The sequence below is a fragment of the Oncorhynchus keta genome, chromosome 18 (assembly GCF_023373465.1).
Source record: "Oncorhynchus keta strain PuntledgeMale-10-30-2019 chromosome 18, Oket_V2, whole genome shotgun sequence".
Lineage (NCBI taxonomy): Eukaryota > Metazoa > Chordata > Actinopteri > Salmoniformes > Salmonidae > Oncorhynchus > Oncorhynchus keta.
This window is the reverse complement of record NC_068438.1, coordinates 23,363,077-23,383,261: the sequence shown is the minus strand read 5'-3', so window position 1 is coordinate 23,383,261 and position 20,185 is coordinate 23,363,077. Positions and strand designations below refer to the sequence as shown.

The 20,185-nt window shown below is 43.9% G+C and overlaps 1 protein-coding gene across 3 annotated transcripts in view; it reads left to right on the top strand.

Annotated features, from left to right (window-relative positions):
- Positions 1-1,000: 1,000 nt before the first annotated feature.
- LOC118370877 (neural cell adhesion molecule 1-like) overlaps positions 1,001-20,185 on the top strand; it is a 119,287-nt gene continuing 100,102 nt past the window's right edge. Inside the window, exon 1 of one of the 3 annotated variants that reach the window (XM_052467647.1) lies at positions 1,001-1,244. In XM_052467647.1, the coding sequence (XP_052323607.1) occupies positions 1,193-1,244 (52 nt within the window). In that variant the 5' untranslated portion in view covers positions 1,001-1,192. The remainder of the gene's footprint in view (positions 1,245-20,185) is intronic. The other 2 variants (XM_052467646.1, XM_052467648.1) reach the window with 2 other exon arrangements.

The window sequence follows — 20,185 nt, the reverse complement described above, 5'->3', positions numbered from 1 at the left end:
TGTGTGTATGTGAGACACAAGCAGTCTCCTCCAGTTCTATGCCTCCCCAGATTAATATCAGGCCTGTACAAAGGGGCCCTCTATGCCCCGCAGGACGACTCCCAGGACAATGACTCCACTGTCTGACAACACCATCGCTAACTCCTGCTAACTGATACATGTGCAGATATCGCAGCTCTGAGATCACAGGGAATCTTATCCTTCAATTATACCTGTTCTTCCTGTGATACATAGTGATAACAAGGTTCATGATGATGGCGTGACCAAACTTTTCACTAGCGTATCAATTAATCAATTCGATTTGACAACAATACACGGAGCAAGTTGATTTATAGCACTTTGTGACATCTGCTGATGTAAAAGGGGCTTTATTAATACATTTGATTGACATTCTTTGTCATATGTATTACTTGTGCATTGTCTAGAAATACGAATTTTGAGGTGGAATAAGAAATGTATTCTGTTTTCTGTCAGAGATGACAAAGAGAAAGAATTTGACTTCACAGATAGAGATAAGAAATGTCTATCTAACCATCTGATCTGCTTGAACTTCAGCTGCTGTATGCCTGCTATGTTTCGGCTTTTACAGGTGTTTTATTTTAATACAGCAGTCGTTCCCGAATCAACAGTAGCTGTTGGAGAACGTGTGACAATCCTCATTGTCTGCTCAACAGCAGTAGCCTACACCTGCACACAAATCTACAAGAAATAAAGTTCATGAACTCAGAAAGTGACAGTCTAGATCTTCCATCTGTTAGCATCATATCGCAGCTTTGTAGTTTGATTTGAAATTGATATTTTGAATACGTCAAAATGTTGAATAATGGTATGCCGATTCGAATAGACGTTTAGTTTATGTTCGACCTATTTTGAATAAAAATGTAAGAGGTCCACGGACTACCGCGCATAGCGCACTATTTTACAGCAAATCCTTGTGATTCAGATTGTGCGGATTAATTCATGTGTGTATGGAGGCAGTGGCTTTGTCACTCATTCGTTGAACATTGTGCTGGCGCAGGTCTTCTGCCGTTACTACATCGATAATAAACTAGAAATACTACTAATCTGCCAAAAAAAGAAAATAGCTAGCAATATGGGAATGTATTGTTTTTGAAAATATCAAGAACAACCACATACTACAGGGACCACATTCTTTATTAAGCCATTTGCGTGGTCTAATCAAGGAGTTGCAATGATCCACGCGAAGGATATCATTTTAGCCTTCCTTCTCGTGGGCTCTACAGGTAAGATGGCTAAGCTAATGTTACAGTTTTTCCTAATGGCTGCTATTCAGGCCAGGTATTTGATAAAATACTCGAATCAGGAAAAAGGTGGACTGTGCGTCCATGACAACCCCCATCCATTGAGGGACTGTGTACAGTACATGTCCCTCCCTCGGCAGTAGCAGGTGGATGGGTGAAGGAAGATTGTACAATACAACGTTTTTGAATGAGATGCTATTTTAATGTGAATTGGCTGGTTCGGTGCTGCCACGCAGTTAGGGATGTTGTTGACATATTCTGCCATGGTGTACACGAGTAAACATTTTCTTAGTTAAGAATGCATGACTTTATTTGATATATAGCTGGTTGTTTTATCATATTCTTAGGACAAGTGTAATTTTCACAACTGTTAGCTAACTAGCAACCCATCAGCATTGCTCCTTCCAGCAAGGCATTTACATTCTGCTAAAACAATTTGGCATGCACGTGTGATAGGTTGAAGTTAATCTCATTACATTAGGGTTTATCTTTTATCGTCATATCAATAGTAATTGCATTGATATAGAATACAGTATGGATGTGTCTATTGGATGGATAGCGTTTAAGACACTGCTTACGTGCGTACATCAATGTTGCTACTCAGTAACTCTCCTCCTGGTCTTCTCTCCCAAACATCATCACGACTCTGGTTCTCGAGCCTAGTATCCGTCCGTAGGCGGGAGAGCGACTGCACGCAAATTGAAATGTTGCCATCACTGAAGGATTGTGTGAAATTGAGATTAAGATACTGTCACAAGTGTGGCTACTTTCACTCGCTTACATGTTATCAGCATCCATTTAACCTATGGTCCAGATCCACACCTGTGTGGTCCAGCCCTATCAGCAGTTTTAACAACAATTTCAAAGATTTACAGTTCATATAAGGAAATCAGTCAATTTAAAATAAGTAATTAGGCCGTAATATATCGATTTCACATGACTTGGAATACAGTTATGCATCTGTTGGTCACAAATACCTTAAGGTAGGGGCATGGATCAGAAAACCAGTCACTATCTGGTGTGACAACCATTGAATGTTGGAATGTTGTACCACTCCCCTTCAATGGCTGTGCAAAGTTGCTGGATATTGGAACTGCTGGATATTGGAACTGGAACACACTGTCCTACACCTCAACCAAGAGCATCCTAAACATGCTCAATGGGTGACATGTCTGGTGAGTATGCAGGCCATGGAAGAACTGGGACATTTTCATCTTCCAGGAATTGTGTACTTATCCTTGCGACATGGATGGGGCATTGCATTATCATGTTGAAACATGAGGTGATGGTGGCAGATGAATGGTACAACAATGGGCCTCAGGATTTCGTCATGGTATCTCTGTGCATTTAAATTGCCATCAATAAAATGCAATTGTGTTAGTTGTCCGTAGCTTATGCCTGCCTATACCATAACCCTACTGTCACCATGAGGCAAACAGCGCGCCCACGCAACGCCATCTGCAGAGTTTCCCTGAGACGGTTTCTGACAGTTTCTACAGAAATTCTTCGGTTGTGCAAAGCCAGTTTCATCAGCTGTCTGGGTGGCTGGCCTCAGACGATCCACCAGGTGAAGAAGCCGGATGTGAAATGATGTTGAAGGCAGCGTATGGTAGAGAAATGAACATTCAATTGAAAGGAAACAGCTCTAGTGGACATTGCACGCTACCTCAACTTGAGACATCTGTGACATTGTGTTGTGTGACAAAATAGCACCTTCTATTGTGCCCAGCTCAAGGTGCACCTGTGTAATGATCATGCTGTTTAAGTAGCTTCTTGATATGCCACACCTATCAGGTGGATGGGATTATCTTGGCAAAGGAGAAATGCTCACTAACAGGGATGCAAGCATTTGAGAGAAATAATATTTTTGTGCGAATGGAACATTTCTGGGATCTTTTATTTCAGCTCAAGAAACATGGTGCCACTTTACATGTTGCGCTTTATATTTTTGTTCAGTATAGATTTTGAAGAAAAAAAATTGTACTTCAATGGGTTGATATCACTCATGATGGTCAAGCAGAGAACTCTTTCGATGTTACTGAGCTATGAATCCAGCAAGGCTTCTCATTCTCAACAAAGCCAAGCCCCTAAGATTACGATTAAGATCACTTTATTGGTCAATTGCACGCACACAAGGTCCAACAGAAATTTGACTTCAGCTTTTAACACACTCCCTCCGAAAGACACACATACTGTACACTACCGTTCAAAAGTTTGGGGTCACTTAGAAATGTCCTTGTATTTGAATGAAAAGCATATTTTTTTGTCCATTAAAATAACATCAAATTGATCAGAAATACAGGGTAGACATTGTTACGGTTGTAAATGACTATTGTAGCTGGAAACGGCAGATTCTTAAATGGAATAACTACATAGGCGTACAGAAGCCCATTATCAGCAACCATCACTCCTGTGTTCTAATGGCACGTTGTGTTAGCTAATCCAAGTTTATAATTTTAAAAGGCTAATTGATCATTAGAAAACCCATGTTTGAAAACTGTTGTTCTGATTAAAGACGCAATAAAACTGGCCTTTAGACTAGTTGAGTATCTGGAGCATCAGCATTTGTGGGTTCGATTACAGGCTCAAAATGGTCAGAAACAAAGAACTTTCTTCTGAAACTTGGTAGTCTATTTTTGCCTTACAAGTCCTCAACTGGCAGCCTCATTAAATAGTACCCGCAAAACACCAGTCTCAACGTCATCAGAGAAGAGGCGACTCAGGGATGCTGGTCTTCATTCAGTGGGGTGAAAATCTGTTCAAGTTAGTATACAGACACCCTTGTATGTTTTTATAGCCTACCCAATCTATTGGTGGTGCATAGGTGCAGGAATCCAAGTATTTCCCTACTTGATTACAAAACATGGCCCCTATTGTCTTGTGTTATAATAAAACATAGGCCTATGTATCGATAAATAGGCTTCTTATCTTGGGAATCTGTGATTGCATCTCTTTGTGTCTCACTTTGGCTATAAAATCATGTTTATGATGGTCATATACGTGTAGCTAGAAGTGTAATAAATGCTTAGTGAACATACTAGATCGTTACTGAAGGTTTCAGTGGTGATGCTCACTCAACAGTACACGCTGTGTGTGACTCATCTCTGTGATGTCACCTCCTGATATGGTGACTTGTTACGCTCCTCAAGCTTTAGCTGGGATGGAGGCTGAGCCTGCTAATAATGCTGCATTCCTCCCAGGAGCAGAACACTGTTACTCCCCTGAGATTCTATAGTAGTGTGAGAAGGAGATGCTAATTGGAAATAGACCTTGCTTATCATGTCAACAAGCAATGCTGTTGTTCCTCTCAACATATCCGCCATTTGAATATACATTTTGGCTAGAATATCCTCAAATGTTGTTAACTTTACTGTATCTTAAAAAGTAGGCCTTTTGACGCTTTTCCACATCTGTCGATGGTTTTATATCAATCTAATCTCATAGTTTCACGTTGGAATTTGCTTTAATTGGATTTTTGAACGATGAATTATGCGTGGTACAGGGTTAATTCCATGTGGTTACAGGTGGGGATGCACGATATATCGGTGAACATATCAGAAATGGCCAATATTAGCTAAAAATGCCAACATTGGTATCGGCCGATGTCTTGTTTAACGCCCGATGTGCAAACCGATGTCAAAGCTGACGTAAAATGTTGCTCTATATGTGCAACACAGCATTCCTAAACTAGCCAACAATGTCTGCTGTGTGGATGGAGCAGTCAACAAGTCGAGCAGTCATTTGAAAGAGTAAGAACGTTTCAGCTGAGACAACTCAAAGGCGAAATCCGTTAAAGCCAAGATAATGGAATTCAGAGCCCTTGACAATCAACCGTTCTCTGTCGTAGGTGATGTTGGCTTTCGCCGACTGGTCGAGCACCGGTGCACACTACCAAGTGCGCTATCGTTCAGATGCTGCCCTACCGGAGTTACACAGTAATAGCGTCACTGCTATTAGCTTCACGACATACATGCTATGGTACGCCATTTGTGTCTTTGCGTGTCAAAAGATACAGTAGCACTGTCAAAGCTGTACAAAAAGTCTGCAAACAAGCAAACACCGGCCACGAAAGATGTGTTTACAATACCGCATCATTTGTTTGACCGCAACTCTAGGGTAGCTAGTTTTAGCTTGGTACCTAGCTAGCACAAATGCAACCCGCCTGAAAACAGTGACCAGTGGAACCTGCAGTCATTTTCATTATTCTTAGCAGTGATTTAGGAATCTTCATGAGTAAGTACTCACAAAGTACTCACTTCAGTTCATTAATTTTCTTTATATATATATATTTTTTACCAGGCTAGTCAGTTAAGAACAAATTCTTATTGTCAATGACGGCCTAGGAACAGTGGTTCTGCCGCCACTAAATAGCTAGTCAGCAACCTAACCCTGTTGCCCAAAGCTAACGTCATAAGCAGCCAGCTAGCTTCATCTGGCTAGTGAAGCTCGACCGCAATGGGTTTGTTGTTGTTGAAGTAAGCCACAATGAGGCTTAGCCAAATAGTGGAATTTGCAGTTTGCCTTCAAAATAAAAGTATGTCATTGACAGTGATGCAAATGAATACAAATTGTAGAATAATGCCATACTTTTATTTTGAAGGCTAACCACAAAGTCCACTATTGTGGCTAATCAAATAAGAACTGTTTTATAAATTAGGTTATTTTAGATGATGACACCTAGCTATATAGATAGCTAGCTAACTATAGCTACTGAAACAGATGTTGTGTTATGTTGCATCTTTTTGACATGCAACTGAGGTGTGGATCTTATAATCCACAAGGAATAATCCACAAGGAAATCCTGGTTGAGATTGAAACGACTGAACAAATGAACAAATGAACAACGACTGAACAACGATTACTGGTAATCGGGACATACGTGAATTTATTTTTATTTTACCTTTATTTAACCAGGCAAGTCAGTTAAGAAAAAATTCGCATTTTCAATGACGGCCTAGGAACAGTGGGTTAACTGCCTGTTCAGGGGCAGAACGACAGATTTGTACCTTTTCAGCTCAGGGCTTTGAACTTGTAACCTTTCGGTTACTAGTCCAACGCTCTAACCACTAGGCTACCCTGCTGCCCAACCATGAATGACAACAAAATAACTTTTTGGTGTGTGTGTCACCTTTATTTTACTTGGCAAGTCAGTTAAGAACAAATTCTTACTTACAATTGACGACGCTGGGCCAATTGTGTGTGATACAGCCTGGAGTCGAATCAGGGAATGTAGTGACACCTTTGCACTGAGATGCAGTGCTTTAGAACGCTGAGTCCATGTGTGTGTTAACTATAATATCTGTATATCGGCGAGGAAAATATTGGATATTGGTATCGGCCAAAAATGTCATATCGGTGCATCACTAGTTACAGGGTTAATTCCATGTGGTTGCAGTGTTAAAACAGAAACAACTCAAAAGGTTAAGTTTATGTATTAATTCCAAGTGGTTAAGGTTAGGTCTATGGTTTGGGGAAGGTTTAAAACAAAATTATTGTTTCCATTAAGTACCATTAAGTACTTTCCCTGCTTGCTAGGGAGAGTGACCATCGGGTTCTTGGTCACCTCCGTGACCAAGGCCATTCATTCTCCCCGCTTGCTCAGTTTGGCTGGGAAGAGCTCTAGGAAGAGTCTTGGGGGTTCCAAACTTCTTCCATTTAACAATTATGGAGGCCACTGTGTTCTTGGGGACCTTCAATGCTGCAGACATTTTTGGTACCCTTCCCCAGATCTGTGCCTCAACACAGTCCTGTCTCAGAGCTCTACGGACAATTTCTTCGACCTCATGGCTTGGTTTTTGCTCTGACATGCACTGTAAACTGTTTGGACCTTATGTAGACAGGTTTGTGTCTTTCCAAATCATGTCCAATGAATTGAATTTACCACAAGTGAACTCCAATCAAGTTGTAGAAACTGCTCATGGATGATCAATGGATACAGGATGCACCTGAGGTCAATTTTGGGCCTCATAACAAAGGGTCTGAATACTTATGTAAATAAGGTATTTCTGTTTATTTTTCATACATTTGGGAAAAAAATTTAAACTTGTTTTCGCTTTGTCATTATGGGGTATTGTGTGTAGATTGACAAGGAAAAATGTTTATTTAATCCGTTTTAGAATAAGGCTGTAATGTAACAAAATGTGGACAAGTCAAGGGGTCTGAACACTTTCCGATTGCACTGTAAGATGGAGAGAGGAGGATGGAAATGACAGAAAGAGTCAATACGTAACCTGACTCATAATGCTTTTGGAGTAACATCTCCATTTCGAGGTTTTTGTTTAGATAAATCAGCGGTTGATGATTACAGTCCTGAACTTGGTGATGCTGGTTAGCCTTCTCTGTATCCAAGAAAGAATATCCAAGAAGTAATATCTCAAAGTAGAATATTGGCAGAGGCAGACACAGGCTATGCCTCATCTCTCCATGGACAATTTTAGTTCCTGCTGTGACTGTCTGCACTGTCTTATGAGTGGTGATTATGACAACAACAACACTACAGCCAACCATGTAGGCCTAGGTCTATGTTTGTATTTCTGCTGGATTCTGTCATAGGATGGTGACGAAGTATGGCCAATCATGTGAGTGGATGTTTTTCTCCAATCTCAGTTGCCAGGGAATCATAGGATAATCTTTATTCAGATCATAGCTGACCACTTACCAGCATTATCTACTAAAGCTGTGTTTATTTGTAAACACACTGAAATCAGAACGCAATGGCCAGTGCTCTTTCTTCATATTGAACAGCATGGACATACCTGCAGTGAGCTTTCACCAAGGGCTCCTCCATTACAACCTTCTCTGAGAAGAATAAGCATATGTACAGAACGTTATAACACACTTACTAGCCTACACTTAGTTGCTGGACTGCTATCTTTAGTTCAGCTGGTGTTTGAATAGCATGTGTTACTTAAGCTGTTTATGGCTGGGATCCCTCTCAGACCAGCTGGTTGGCACCTTGGAGCACTTAGCATGTACAGTGAAACTTCTCTTTCAATATGGCTTTTAAGTAACGTTTATTAATCCTATTTTATGGCTGTATTATCAATATACCTTAATACCTGTATATTTGATGTGTTGTGGACTAAGTTGTTGGATGAAGCCAAGATTCATATCTGCATTTTATCCTTAAAGCCCAGTTGGCATCTGCCTTTACTCATCCTCAACCCTGTATAGGCAGCTGTGAGTGTGTGTGTTTGTGCGTGTGCAACTGAGGTGTGGATCTTGTGAGGCTGGCCAAATAATCCACAAGGAAATATTGTTATTAATGATGATGATCTCAGATTGACGACCAGTCCCAACTGGGATCATGAATTCCTCTTGGATGGAGGAGCTACAGCAATGTATGGATATGGATGGAGGATCTAGGAGGACTGTATGGATGAAGGATTCATTAAAACCAGAGTATGCACTGTTTGATATTCTGGATATATAGCAGAGCAGAGCCTCTCTCAGAGGCGTAGGAGAGGACTGCTGCAGCCTTCCTCAGCCTCCCCTTTGATGATGAGTGGAGCAGACAGATCCGGGCCTCTGAGAGATGAGAGATGCTTGGCCCTAGGGGACTAAAAACATGACGTTACACATGCACACTAACTCAGTGTTCTGACTAACTCAGTGTTCTGACTACACACAAAACAACACTCACAGTGACTAGGGCTGTGATGGTCATTGGATTTTGGATGACAGTTATTGGTCAGTCAAATGATCGCGGTCACCGTTATAACCGTTAGAATAGCAAAGACGCACATTTTCTCCTCTCCTTCGCTCCTGACTGCATGTGCTGCTGCTGCGGGGGGTTGCCTAGGCAACCAAATACTCATTGCTAAAACACCTTGCTTGTTTTTGCAAGGAGCAACAAAGTTTCATCACGTTGTTAAGATTCCATGTTACCGCAGAAACAGACTCAACCGCACAAATACCATCCCATCTTTAGTCAGCTGTTTGTTTCACAAAACAATACATATATAATAGAGGTCGGCCGATTAATCGGAATGGCCGATTAATTAGGGCCGATTTCAAGTTTTCATATTGTGAGGTCCCTGGCAATTCCCAGCCCTACCTCTCAGACACTATCAGAGGGATGACTTCTGACCCCCAGGGTTGCTGTGTGCTACACAGTGCCTGCTGCTTTTGTCACTGATTAGAATAAGAATTTATGCCCCTGTCATTTTCATTAATAATATTATATAGCAAGGGCTAGTTTTCCATTGATCAGCAGCTATTATAAATACAGTTTCTTGTTGTACTATTTTCTACCTTTCTACATAGTTGTCTTGTTTCACTCTTTGCCCTTCAGGCCGAAGGGAACATAAAGTATATAAAAGCTGTCTGACTTGGTCGATGTTTTGTCATAGCAGCAGCTGGCTGTCGATATAGTCTAGTTGGAGCACAGATTGGGTTTTAGCGCTTCAGATAATACAATTAACCTTTCTTTTCAGAATAGCCACTTTCTTATTACCTGTTTGAGCTGTTGATTAGATGGTATTCTTAGCCGATGTCAACATAACTCAGTGACGGTGTCAGTCAGATTGGTCATGTTCTTGAGCTTTGGGTTAGGGTCCACCACCTGCTCTGTCCTTTTGCGGCTTGTTTTGATGAGAGCATCCCATCAGTCCATATTACATAATCGTATGATGATGGTTGTTATAGAGGAGCAATTAGAGAAGTATGGGCCATGATTAGGGCTGTTGCAGTGACCGGGTGGCGGTGACCGTATTACCGGCGCACCAGCAGTCATGAGTAAACCTCAGTAAAATTCCACGTGACCATTGAGTCATGGTAATCTCCTTTTATGCACCCTGGACATGCTTTGGTAGTACCCAACTTGCTAACTACCATCAGGTCCTAATGGCCTGCTACTCAGTTCTCTATTGTCCCTCTAACCACTCTGACATCAAAGCAAATTAAATGGAAAATCACATCAAACACTTATCATCAAAACAGCAGGCCTATCAAACTCACCTCACTGTGATGATCAATTTGAAGAAAGCAGTTCAACAGCAGGTTTAAATGTTGTGGATGTATTTTCAAACCACAACACGACGAAATGGACAACGCTTTCTAAGGTGATGATTATTTCATAACACCCATACGCATATTAGAGCTTATGCATATGCATAGGTTTATGAGCCCAAGCCCCCAAAAATGTCCCTGAATTAAAATTAGGATTGTGCCCTTTTACCATACATAACCTGCCACATATTGCGGATGGCAGAAAAACATGAAACAAAACTGATTTAAGAGGTATTTGGTACATAATTGGTCTAGCCTTTGAGTGTGGACTGTATTATTATGCACACTGGATGGACTGGTTACCTTATGCTACACTCCAACATTTCTGGGAGAGAACGTATAGCCTAAGCGATGCTGTTGGTTCAAAATTGTATTTGATTTTGAATAGGCTAGTAATAGGGATTTAAAAAAATATTTTAATAATTAATTGGGTGACACATTACCTTTAGCTATACAGAATATCCCAACTCTGTTCATTTCCATCTCCTCTCTCTCCTTTATTCCTTTCTCAAGCGTGCAGACGGTCTGTCAACAATTTATGAAATGTGTTTCTTTGAAAAACATGTTACTGTCAATGTTCCCAAACAGATTTCACTTGGTTTCCTAAATTAAGCAGTGGGTAGCTGCAGGAACAATGTTGGAGAGGCCATGGCATACAGTGTTTGGGTGGAATATCACCTGTCGGGCAGTGAGGCATTCTCCTCAAACAGGAATATCCCAGCCGGGCAGTGAGAGCATGCTCCTCAAACAGGAATATCCCCTGCCGGACAGTGAGTCTTTCTCCTCAAACAGGAATATCCCCTGTCGGGCAGTGAGAGCATGCTCCTCAAACGAGAATATCCCCTGTCGGGCAGTGAGAGCATGCTCCTCAAACAGGAATATCCGCTGTCGGTCAGTGAGAGCATGCTCCTCAAACAGGAATATCCGCTGTCGGGCAGTGAGAGCATTCTCCTCAAACAGGAATATCCCCAGTCGGGCAGTGAGAGCATGCTCCTCAAACGAGAATATCCCCTGTCGGGCAGTGAGAGCATGCTCCTCAAACAGGAATATCCGCTGTCGGTCAGTGAGAGCATGCTCCTCAAACAGGAATATCCACTGTCGGGCAGTGAGAGCATTCTCCTCAAACAGGAATATCCCCTGTCGGGCAGTGAGAGCCTTCTCCTCAAACAGGAATATCCTGTCGGGCAGTGAGCATTCTACTCAAACAGGAATATCCCCTTCCGGACAGTGAGAGCATTCTACTCAAACAGGAATATCCCCTATCAGACAGTGAGAGCATTCTACAAACAGGAATATCCCCTGCCAGACAGTGAGAGCATTCTACTCAAACAGGAATATCCCCTGTCGGGCAGTGAGAGCATTCTCCTCAAACAGGAATACGCACACTGCCCTATCCCCTGCCGGGCAGTGAGAGCATTCTCCTCAAACAGGAATATCCCCTGCCGGGCAGTGAGAGCCTTCTCCTCAAACAGGAATATTCCCTGTCGGGCAATGAGAGCCTTCTCCTCAAACAGGAATATCCCCTGTCGGGCAGTGAGAGCCTTCTCCTCAAACAGGAATATCCCCTGTCGGGCAGTGAGAGCATGCTCCTCAAACGAGAATATCCCCTGTCGGGCAGTGAGAGCATGCTCCTCAAACAGGAATATCCCCTGTCGGGCAGTGAGAGCATTCTACTCAAACAGGAATATCCGCTGTCGGGCAGTGAGAGCATTCTCCTCAAACAGGAATATCCCCTGTCGGGCAGTGAGAGCCTTCTCCTCAAACAGGAATATCCCCTGTCGGGCAGTGAGAGCATTCTACTCAAACAGGAATATCCCCTTCCGGACAGTGAGAGCATTCTACTCAAACAGGAATATCCCCTATCAGACAGTGAGAGCATTCTACTCAAACAGGAATATCCCCTGTCGGGCAGTGAGAGCATTCTCCTCAAACAGGAATATCCCCTGCCGGGCAGTGAGAGCATTCTCCTCAAACAGGAATATCCCCTGCCGGGCAGTGAGAGCATTCTCCTCAAACAGGAATATTCCCTGTCGGGCACAGTGAGAGCATTCTCCTCAAACAGGAATATTCCCTGTCAGGCAGTGAGAGCCTTCTCCTCAAACAGGAATATCCCCTGTCGGGCAGTGAGAGCATGCTCCTCAAACAGGAATATTCCCTGTCGGGCAGTGAGCATGCTCCTCAAACAGGAATATCCACCTGTTACGGGCAGTGAGAGATTCACTCAAACAGGAATATCCGCTGTCGGGCAGTGAGAGCATTCTCCTCAAACAGGAATATCCCTGTCGGGCAGTGAGAGCCTTCTCAAACAGGAATATCCCCTGTCGGGCAGTGAGAGCATTCTGTTCTACTCAAACAGGAATATCCCCTATCAGACAGTGAGAGCATTCTACTCAAACAGGAATATCCCCTGCCAGACAGTGAGAGCATTCTACTCAAACAGGAATATCACCTTATCGGGCAGTGAGAGCATTCTCCTCAAACAGGAATATCCCCTGCCGGGCAGTGAGAGCATTCTCCTCAAACAGGAATATTCCTGTCGGGCAGTGAGACAATTCTCCTCAAACAGGAATATTCCCTGTGGGCAGTTTGAGCCTTCTCTCAAACAGGAATATCCCCTGTCGGGCAGTGAGAGCATGCTCCTCAAACAGGAATATTCCCTGTCGGGCAGTGAGAGCCTTCTCCTCAAACAGGAATATCCCCTGTCGGGCAGTGAGAGCATGCTCCTCAACGAGAATATCCCCTGTCGGGCAGTGAGAGCATGCTCCTCAAACAGGAATATCCGCTGTCGGTCAGTGAGAGCATTCTCCTCAAACAGGAATATCCCTGTCGGGCAGTGAGAGCATTCTCCTCAAACAGGAATAACCCTGTCGGGCAGTGAGAGCATTCTACTCAAACAGGAATATCCCCATTCCGGACAGTGAGAGCATTCTATTCAAACAGGAATATCCCCTATCAGGCAGTACCATTTAGCTAAACAGGAATATCCCCTGCCAGACAGTGAGAGCATTCTACTCAAACAGGAATATCCCCTGTCGGGCAGTGATTCCATTCTACTCAAACAGGAATATCCCCTGCCGGACAGTGAGAGCATGCTCCTCAAACAGGAATATCCCCTATCGGGCATGTGAGCATTCTACTGAAAAACATGAATATCCCTGTCAATGAGAGCATTCCCAAACAGGAATATCCCTGTCGGGCAGTGAGAGCATGCTCCTCAAACAGGAATATCCCCTGCCAGACAGTGAGAGCATTCTAGCTGCAGGAATATCACCTGTTGGAGAGTGCCATGGCATTCAGTGTTTGGGTGAATATCCCCTGTCGGACAGTGAGAGCATTCTCCTCAAACAGGAATATCCCCTGCCGGGCAGTGAGAGCATGCTCCTCAAACAGGAATATCCCCTGCCGGACAGTGAGAGCATTCTCCTCAAACAGGAATATCCCCTGTCGGGCAGTGAGAGCATGCTCCTCAAACAGAATATCCCCTGTCGGGCAGTGAGAGCATGCTCCTCAAACAGGAATATCCGCTGTCGGTCAGTGAGAGCATGCTCCTCAAACAGGAATATCCGCTGTCGGGCAGTGAGAGCATTCTCCTCAAACAGGAATATCCCCTGTCGGGCAGTGAGAGCATGCTCCTCAAACGAGAATATCCCCTGTCGGGCAGTGAGAGCATGCTCCTCAAACAGGAATATCCGCTGTCGGTCAGTGAGAGCATGCTCCTCAAACAGGAATATCCGCTGTCGGGCAGTGAGAGCATTCTCCTCAAACAGGAATATCCCCTGTCGGGCAGTGAGAGCCTTCTCCTCAAACAGGAATATCCCCTGTCGGGCAGTGAGAGCATTCTACTCAAACAGGAATATCCCCTTCCGGACAGTGAGAGCATTCTACTCAAACAGGAATATCCCCTATCAGACAGTGAGAGCATTCTACTCAAACAGGAATATCCCCTGCCAGACAGTGAGAGCATTCTACTCAAACAGGAATATCCCCTGTCGGGCAGTGAGAGCATTCTCCTCAAACAGGAATATCCCCTGCCGGGCAGTGAGAGCATTCTCCTCAAACAGGAATATCCCCTGCCGGGCAGTGAGAGCCTTCTCCTCAAACAGGAATATTCCCTGTCGGGCAGTGAGAGCCTTCTCCTCAAACAGGAATATCCCCTGTCGGGCAGTGAGAGCCTTCTCCTCAAACAGGAATATCCCCTGTCGGGCAGTGAGAGCATGCTCCTCAAACGAGAATATCCCCTGTCGGGCAGTGAGAGCATGCTCCTCAAACAGGAATATCCCCTGTCGGGCAGTGAGAGCATTCTACTCAAACAGGAATATCCGCTGTCGGGCAGTGAGAGCATTCTCCTCAAACAGGAATATCCCCTGTCGGGCAGTGAGAGCCTTCTCCTCAAACAGGAATATCCCCTGTCGGGCAGTGAGAGCATTCTACTCAAACAGGAATATCCCCTGTCGGGCAGTGAGAGCATGCTCCTCAAACAGGAATATCCCCTGTCGGGCAGTGAGAGCATGCTCCTCAAACAGGAATATCCCCTGTCAGACAGTGAGAGCATTCTACTCAAACAGGAATATCCCTGTCGGGCAGTGAGAGCATTCTCCTCAAACAGGAATATCCCCTGTCGGGCAGTGAGAGCCTTCTCCTCAAACAGGAATATCCCCTGTCGGGCAGTGAGAGCATTCTCCTCAAACAGGAATATCCCTTCCGGCAGTGAGAGCATTCTCCTCAAACAGGAATATCCCCTGCCAGACAGTGAGAGCATTCTCCTCAAACAGGAATATCCCCTGTCGGGCAGTGAGAGCATGCTCCTCAAACAGGAATATCCCCTGCCGGGCAGTGAGAGCATTCTCCTCAAACAGGAATATCCCCTGTCGGGCAGTGAGAGCATTCTCCTCAAACAGGAATATTCCCTGTCGGGCAGTGAGAGCCTTCTCCTCAAACAGGAATATCCCCTGTCGGGCAGTGAGAGCCTTCTCCTCAAACAGGAATATCCCCTGTCGGGCAGTGAGAGCATGCTCCTCAAACGGAATATCCCCTGTCGGGCAGTGAGAGCATGCTCCTCAAACAGGAATATCCCCTGTCAGACAGTGAGAGCATTCTACTCAAACAGGAATATCCCTGTCAGGCAGTGAGAGCATTCTCCTCAAACAGGAATATCACCTGTCGGGCAGTGAGAGCCTTCTCCTCAAACAGGAATATCCCCTGTCGGGCAGTGAGAGCATTCTCCTCAAACAGGAATATCCCCTGTCGGGACAGTGAGAGCATTCTCTCAAACAGGAATATCCCCTGTCGGGCAGTGAGAGCATTCTCCTCAAACAGGAATATCCCCTGTCGGGCAGTGAGAGCATTCTCCTCAAACAGGAATATTCCCTGCCGGGCAGTGAGAGCCTTCTCCTCAAACAGGAATATCCCTGTCGGGCAGTGAGAGCATGCTCCTCAAACAGGAATATTCCCTGTTGGGCAGTGAGAGCATGCTCCTCAAACAGGAATATTCCCTGTCGGGCAGTGAGAGCATTCTCCTCAAACAGGAATATCCCCTGTCGGGCAGTGAGAGCATGCTACTCAAACAGGAATATACCCTGTCGGGCAGTGAGAGCCTTCTCCTCAAACAGGAATATCCCCTTCCGGGCAGTGAGAGCATGCTCCTCAAACAGGAATATCCCCTGTCAGGCAGTGAGAGCATGCTACTCAAACAGGAATATCCCCTGCCAGACAGTGAGAGCATTCTCCTCAAACAGGAATATCCCCTGTCGGGCAGTGAGAGCATTCTCCTCAAACAGGAATATCCCCTGTCGGGCAGTGAGAGCATGCTACTCAAACAGGAATATCCCCTGTCGGGCAGTGAGAGCATTCTACTCAAACAGGAATATCCCCTTCCGGCAGTGAGAGCATTCTACTCAAACAGGAATATCCCCTGTCAGGCAGTGAGAGCATGCTACTCAAACAGGAATATCCCCTGCCAGACAGTGAGAGCATTCTACTCAAACAGGAATATCCCCTGTCGGGCAGTGAGAGCATTCTACTCAAACAGGAATATCCCCTGCCGGACAGTGAGAGCATGCTCCTCAAACAGGAATATCCCCTATCGGACAGTGAGAGCATTCTACTCAAACAGGAGTATTCCCTGTCGGGCAGTGAGAGATTTTTAAAATTTAACTAGGCAAGCCAGTAAAGAACACATTCTTATTTACAATTTAAACCAGGGTGTCTGTAGTGACACCTCTAGTACTGAGATGCAGTGTCTTAGACTGCTGCGCCACTCGGGAGCCCAGCAGAGAGGAAGTCCAGTCCAAATCTCAAAGTTTTTCAATAAAAACTTCAGCGGCAGTCTCTCAGTTTCTCTCTGAGTTGACGTAATAATGACTGTGTGTCTCATCTGAGCTAAAATAATCCAGTGGGCTAATCTCCAGGTAGATGATGAGCGTTATGCGTCATGTATGTGGTGCTAGGCAGGGCTGGGAATTGCCAGGGACCTAACGATACTTAGGTGCCGATATGATAGTATTACGACTCTCAAGATTCTATAAGTATTGCGATCAAAGTTCCCTCTGATTTCTTTCGGCACTGAGCCTAATGTAGGCCTACCAGAGTGGCCTAACATCAAAAACAATGGAGAAAATGCATAACCATAACCTTTTAACATGGAAATAGCTGTTCTATCATTCAACCTACAGTAGCAGCAAATGTGTGGTGCTCAATGTAGGCCTATATGCCATGAGACTTTGGAAAAAAACATGCAGGGCTTGACATTAATCTGTTTATCCCACGTGTCCTTCAGACAAGGAGGTGACAGAAAATGTTGTTGTTTGATACAAGAAACCAGTTTACAAAATAAAGTGCATTATTATTCACATACCATTATTACAGAGAATCAGACAAATGATGCTACTCTGTGCCTATTAAAAAACGTAGATTATTCAAGCCTGTCTCAAAATACAACACTGCCGCTTTATGACGGAAAAAAGCTTTTTAACTGACTTGCTTTTCAAAGATGTCTAGAAATATACACGCTTTGTGCTGTAGTAGGAAGCAATCCCTCCCCAATTGCTGACTACAAATGATCTATAACTGGGATAATAACTCACTAACTAGCAAAGGATATTAAGAAACATTCGCACATGGCTACATGCAGCTCTTGCTTTGATCTCAAAACAAGCGCATCTACTCAAGATCACAGCTGTAAACACAGTCCAGTTCAAAGTAAATGGATCCATATATGGCAATGGTCTATTTGTATATAGGCCTACTAGGGTTGCCCATTTTGGGGAATATTCAGAGGTGGAAACTTTCTGTGGGAATTAACGGGAATATATGGGAATTAAATGGATTATATGGGAATTTACATGAATATATTGGAAATAACGGAAATATATGTAAATTAATAATAATTCTATTGAAGTGTTCATGTTTTTTTGCATTGGATATATTTACCATATCATATGGAGACAGAAACATAAACCTTATACCTTAAGTACACATAATTGCACATGATTAAATTCTTCCAATAGAAATTTTAAAAACAATTTAGTTACGAATTGAACTTCAATTAAATGAGTTGACTCTTCACAATGGATGATTTCACTGAACAACAAAAGAAAATGAATATTGAATGATCCCCAATGATCCACCTCATCTCCCCCCAAAAAAATTTCAAAATGAAAACTAAAATGAAACTAAAGAAACTAAGCTTTGGTTGTCTTCCTCTCAGGCTTCCATGTCTTCTCCCTGGACCTCCTCAATGTCCACCTCTTGAACATCAGACTCTGAGGCCTCATCTTCACTGTCCCTTTCCAACCTTGTTGAGAATGGCTCGTTGTCAGGCTCAAAAAGCCTCAAATTTGCACTGATGGCCACCAATTTTTCAACCCTTGTATTGGTCAGCCTATTGCGTACTTTGGTGTGTGTGTTCCCAAACGAGGACCAGTTGCGCTCTGAGGCGGTTGATGTTGGTGGGATTTGGAGGATGATGGAGGCAACAGGGGAAAGAGCCTCAGATCCATAAAGTCTCTTCCACCAGGTGGCTGATGAGATATGTTGGCATGACTGCCATATTGTATCTCCATCCCAAAGCCCTTGCTTGGAGGTGTACTTCGCCAGACTGCCAAGAACCTTGCCCTCATCCAGGCCAAAGTGGCGAGACATGGTAGTGATGACATCATAGGCTTTGTTGATCTCTGCACCAGACAGGATGCTCTTGCCAGCATACTTGGGGTCCAACATGTACGCTGCGGGGTGTATGGGCTTTAGGCAGAAGTCTTCACGCTTTTTGATATATTTCAGAACTGCAGTTTCCTCTGCTTGGAGCAACAATGAAGTGGGCAGGTCAGTACGGATTTCTTCTCTTACATCTGCAAGCAGAGTCTGAACATCAGACAGGAGGGCATTGTCTCCCTCAATCCTTGCAATGGCTACTGCTGGTTTCAGGACTGCCAAACATTCTTCTCACTTTCGGGCTGCAGGGTAGCCTAGTGGTTAGAGTGTTGGACTAGTAACCGAAAGGCTGCAAGTTCATATCCCTGACCTGACAAGGTACAATTCTGTTGTTCTGCCCAATGTTCCTAGGCTGTCATTGAAACTAAGAATTTGTTCTTAACTGACTTGCCTAGTTAAATAGAAAAAAAAAACTTTGCTTGGTGAGGTAGATTGCTGCTATAACTTGATGACCCTTCACATACCTAACCATTTCCTTGGCTCTCTTGTAGAGTGTATCCATTGTTTTTTGTTCCATGGTGTCCTTGAGGAGCAGACTCAATGCATGAGCAGCACAGCCAATGGGTGTGATGTGAGGGTAGGACTCCTCCACTTCAGACCAAGCAGCCTTCATGTTCGCAGCATTGTCTGTCACCAGTGTAAATACCTTCTGTGGTCCAAGGTCATTGATGACTGCCTTCAGCTCATCTGCAATGTAGAGACCGGTGTGTCTGTTGTCCCTTGTGTCTGTGCTCTTGTAGAATACTGGTTGAGGGGTGGCGATGATGTAGTTAATTATTCCTTGCCCACGAACATTCGACCACCCATCAGAGATGATTGCAATACAGTCTGCGTTCTCTATGATTTGCTTGACCTTCACTTGAACTCTGAACTCTGCATCCATCAAATTAGTAGATAAAGCATTTCTGGTTGGAGGGGTGTATGCTGGGCGACGAACATTCAGACATCTTTTCCAATACACATTGCCTGTGAGCATCAGAGTTGCATACACAGCTCGAGCAAGACATTAATCATAATTTCTCTTCTTAGTTAAAACTTCTGATTCCAGGAGGACAATGAGCTGTTGCTATCAATAAGGTGTAATTTTCACCTCGAATAGAAGTAGAGGGACTTTTTTCTGAGGTTGCTTGTTGTGAGCGCTGAGGGAACTTTTTAAAAACCCTAGAAGAACAAAACTAGAATACCCACTCTAGTCACACCCTGCCCTAACCAAAATATAAAGAAAAAACATAGATGTCTAAGGTCAGGGCGTGACAGCGAGATCTTGAGAATCAGCTGTGCATGTGATGGAAGAGTGCACTGTGCATGCAGAGGGTTGCAATTCCATTGAAATGGGGATAGTTTAACCAAAATATGCCACAAGACCTAGAATTGCCTTATGTGTATCCCACAAAAAAGATTCACTGATAACTTTTTTGATGAATATAAGCAAAATGTCCAGAAATTTACAGGAAAGTTTCTGACACTTTGCAACCCTAAGGCCTTCTGCAGATCTGATTGGTTATGCCGCACTGGTCTGTGTAGAGTACGGGCTGAGTCGTGCACAAAAGAATCCTACTCCGGTGTGTTCTGCCTACCACAAAATCTCTTGAAATGTTGTTTTGTTTTGGTACAGTAATTGCTCCACTAAATGTTTTGTGATTATGCTGTGGTACTTAGAGGTAATTTGTGGTTTAGTACGGTACCCTGCGTCACCACTTCATTGC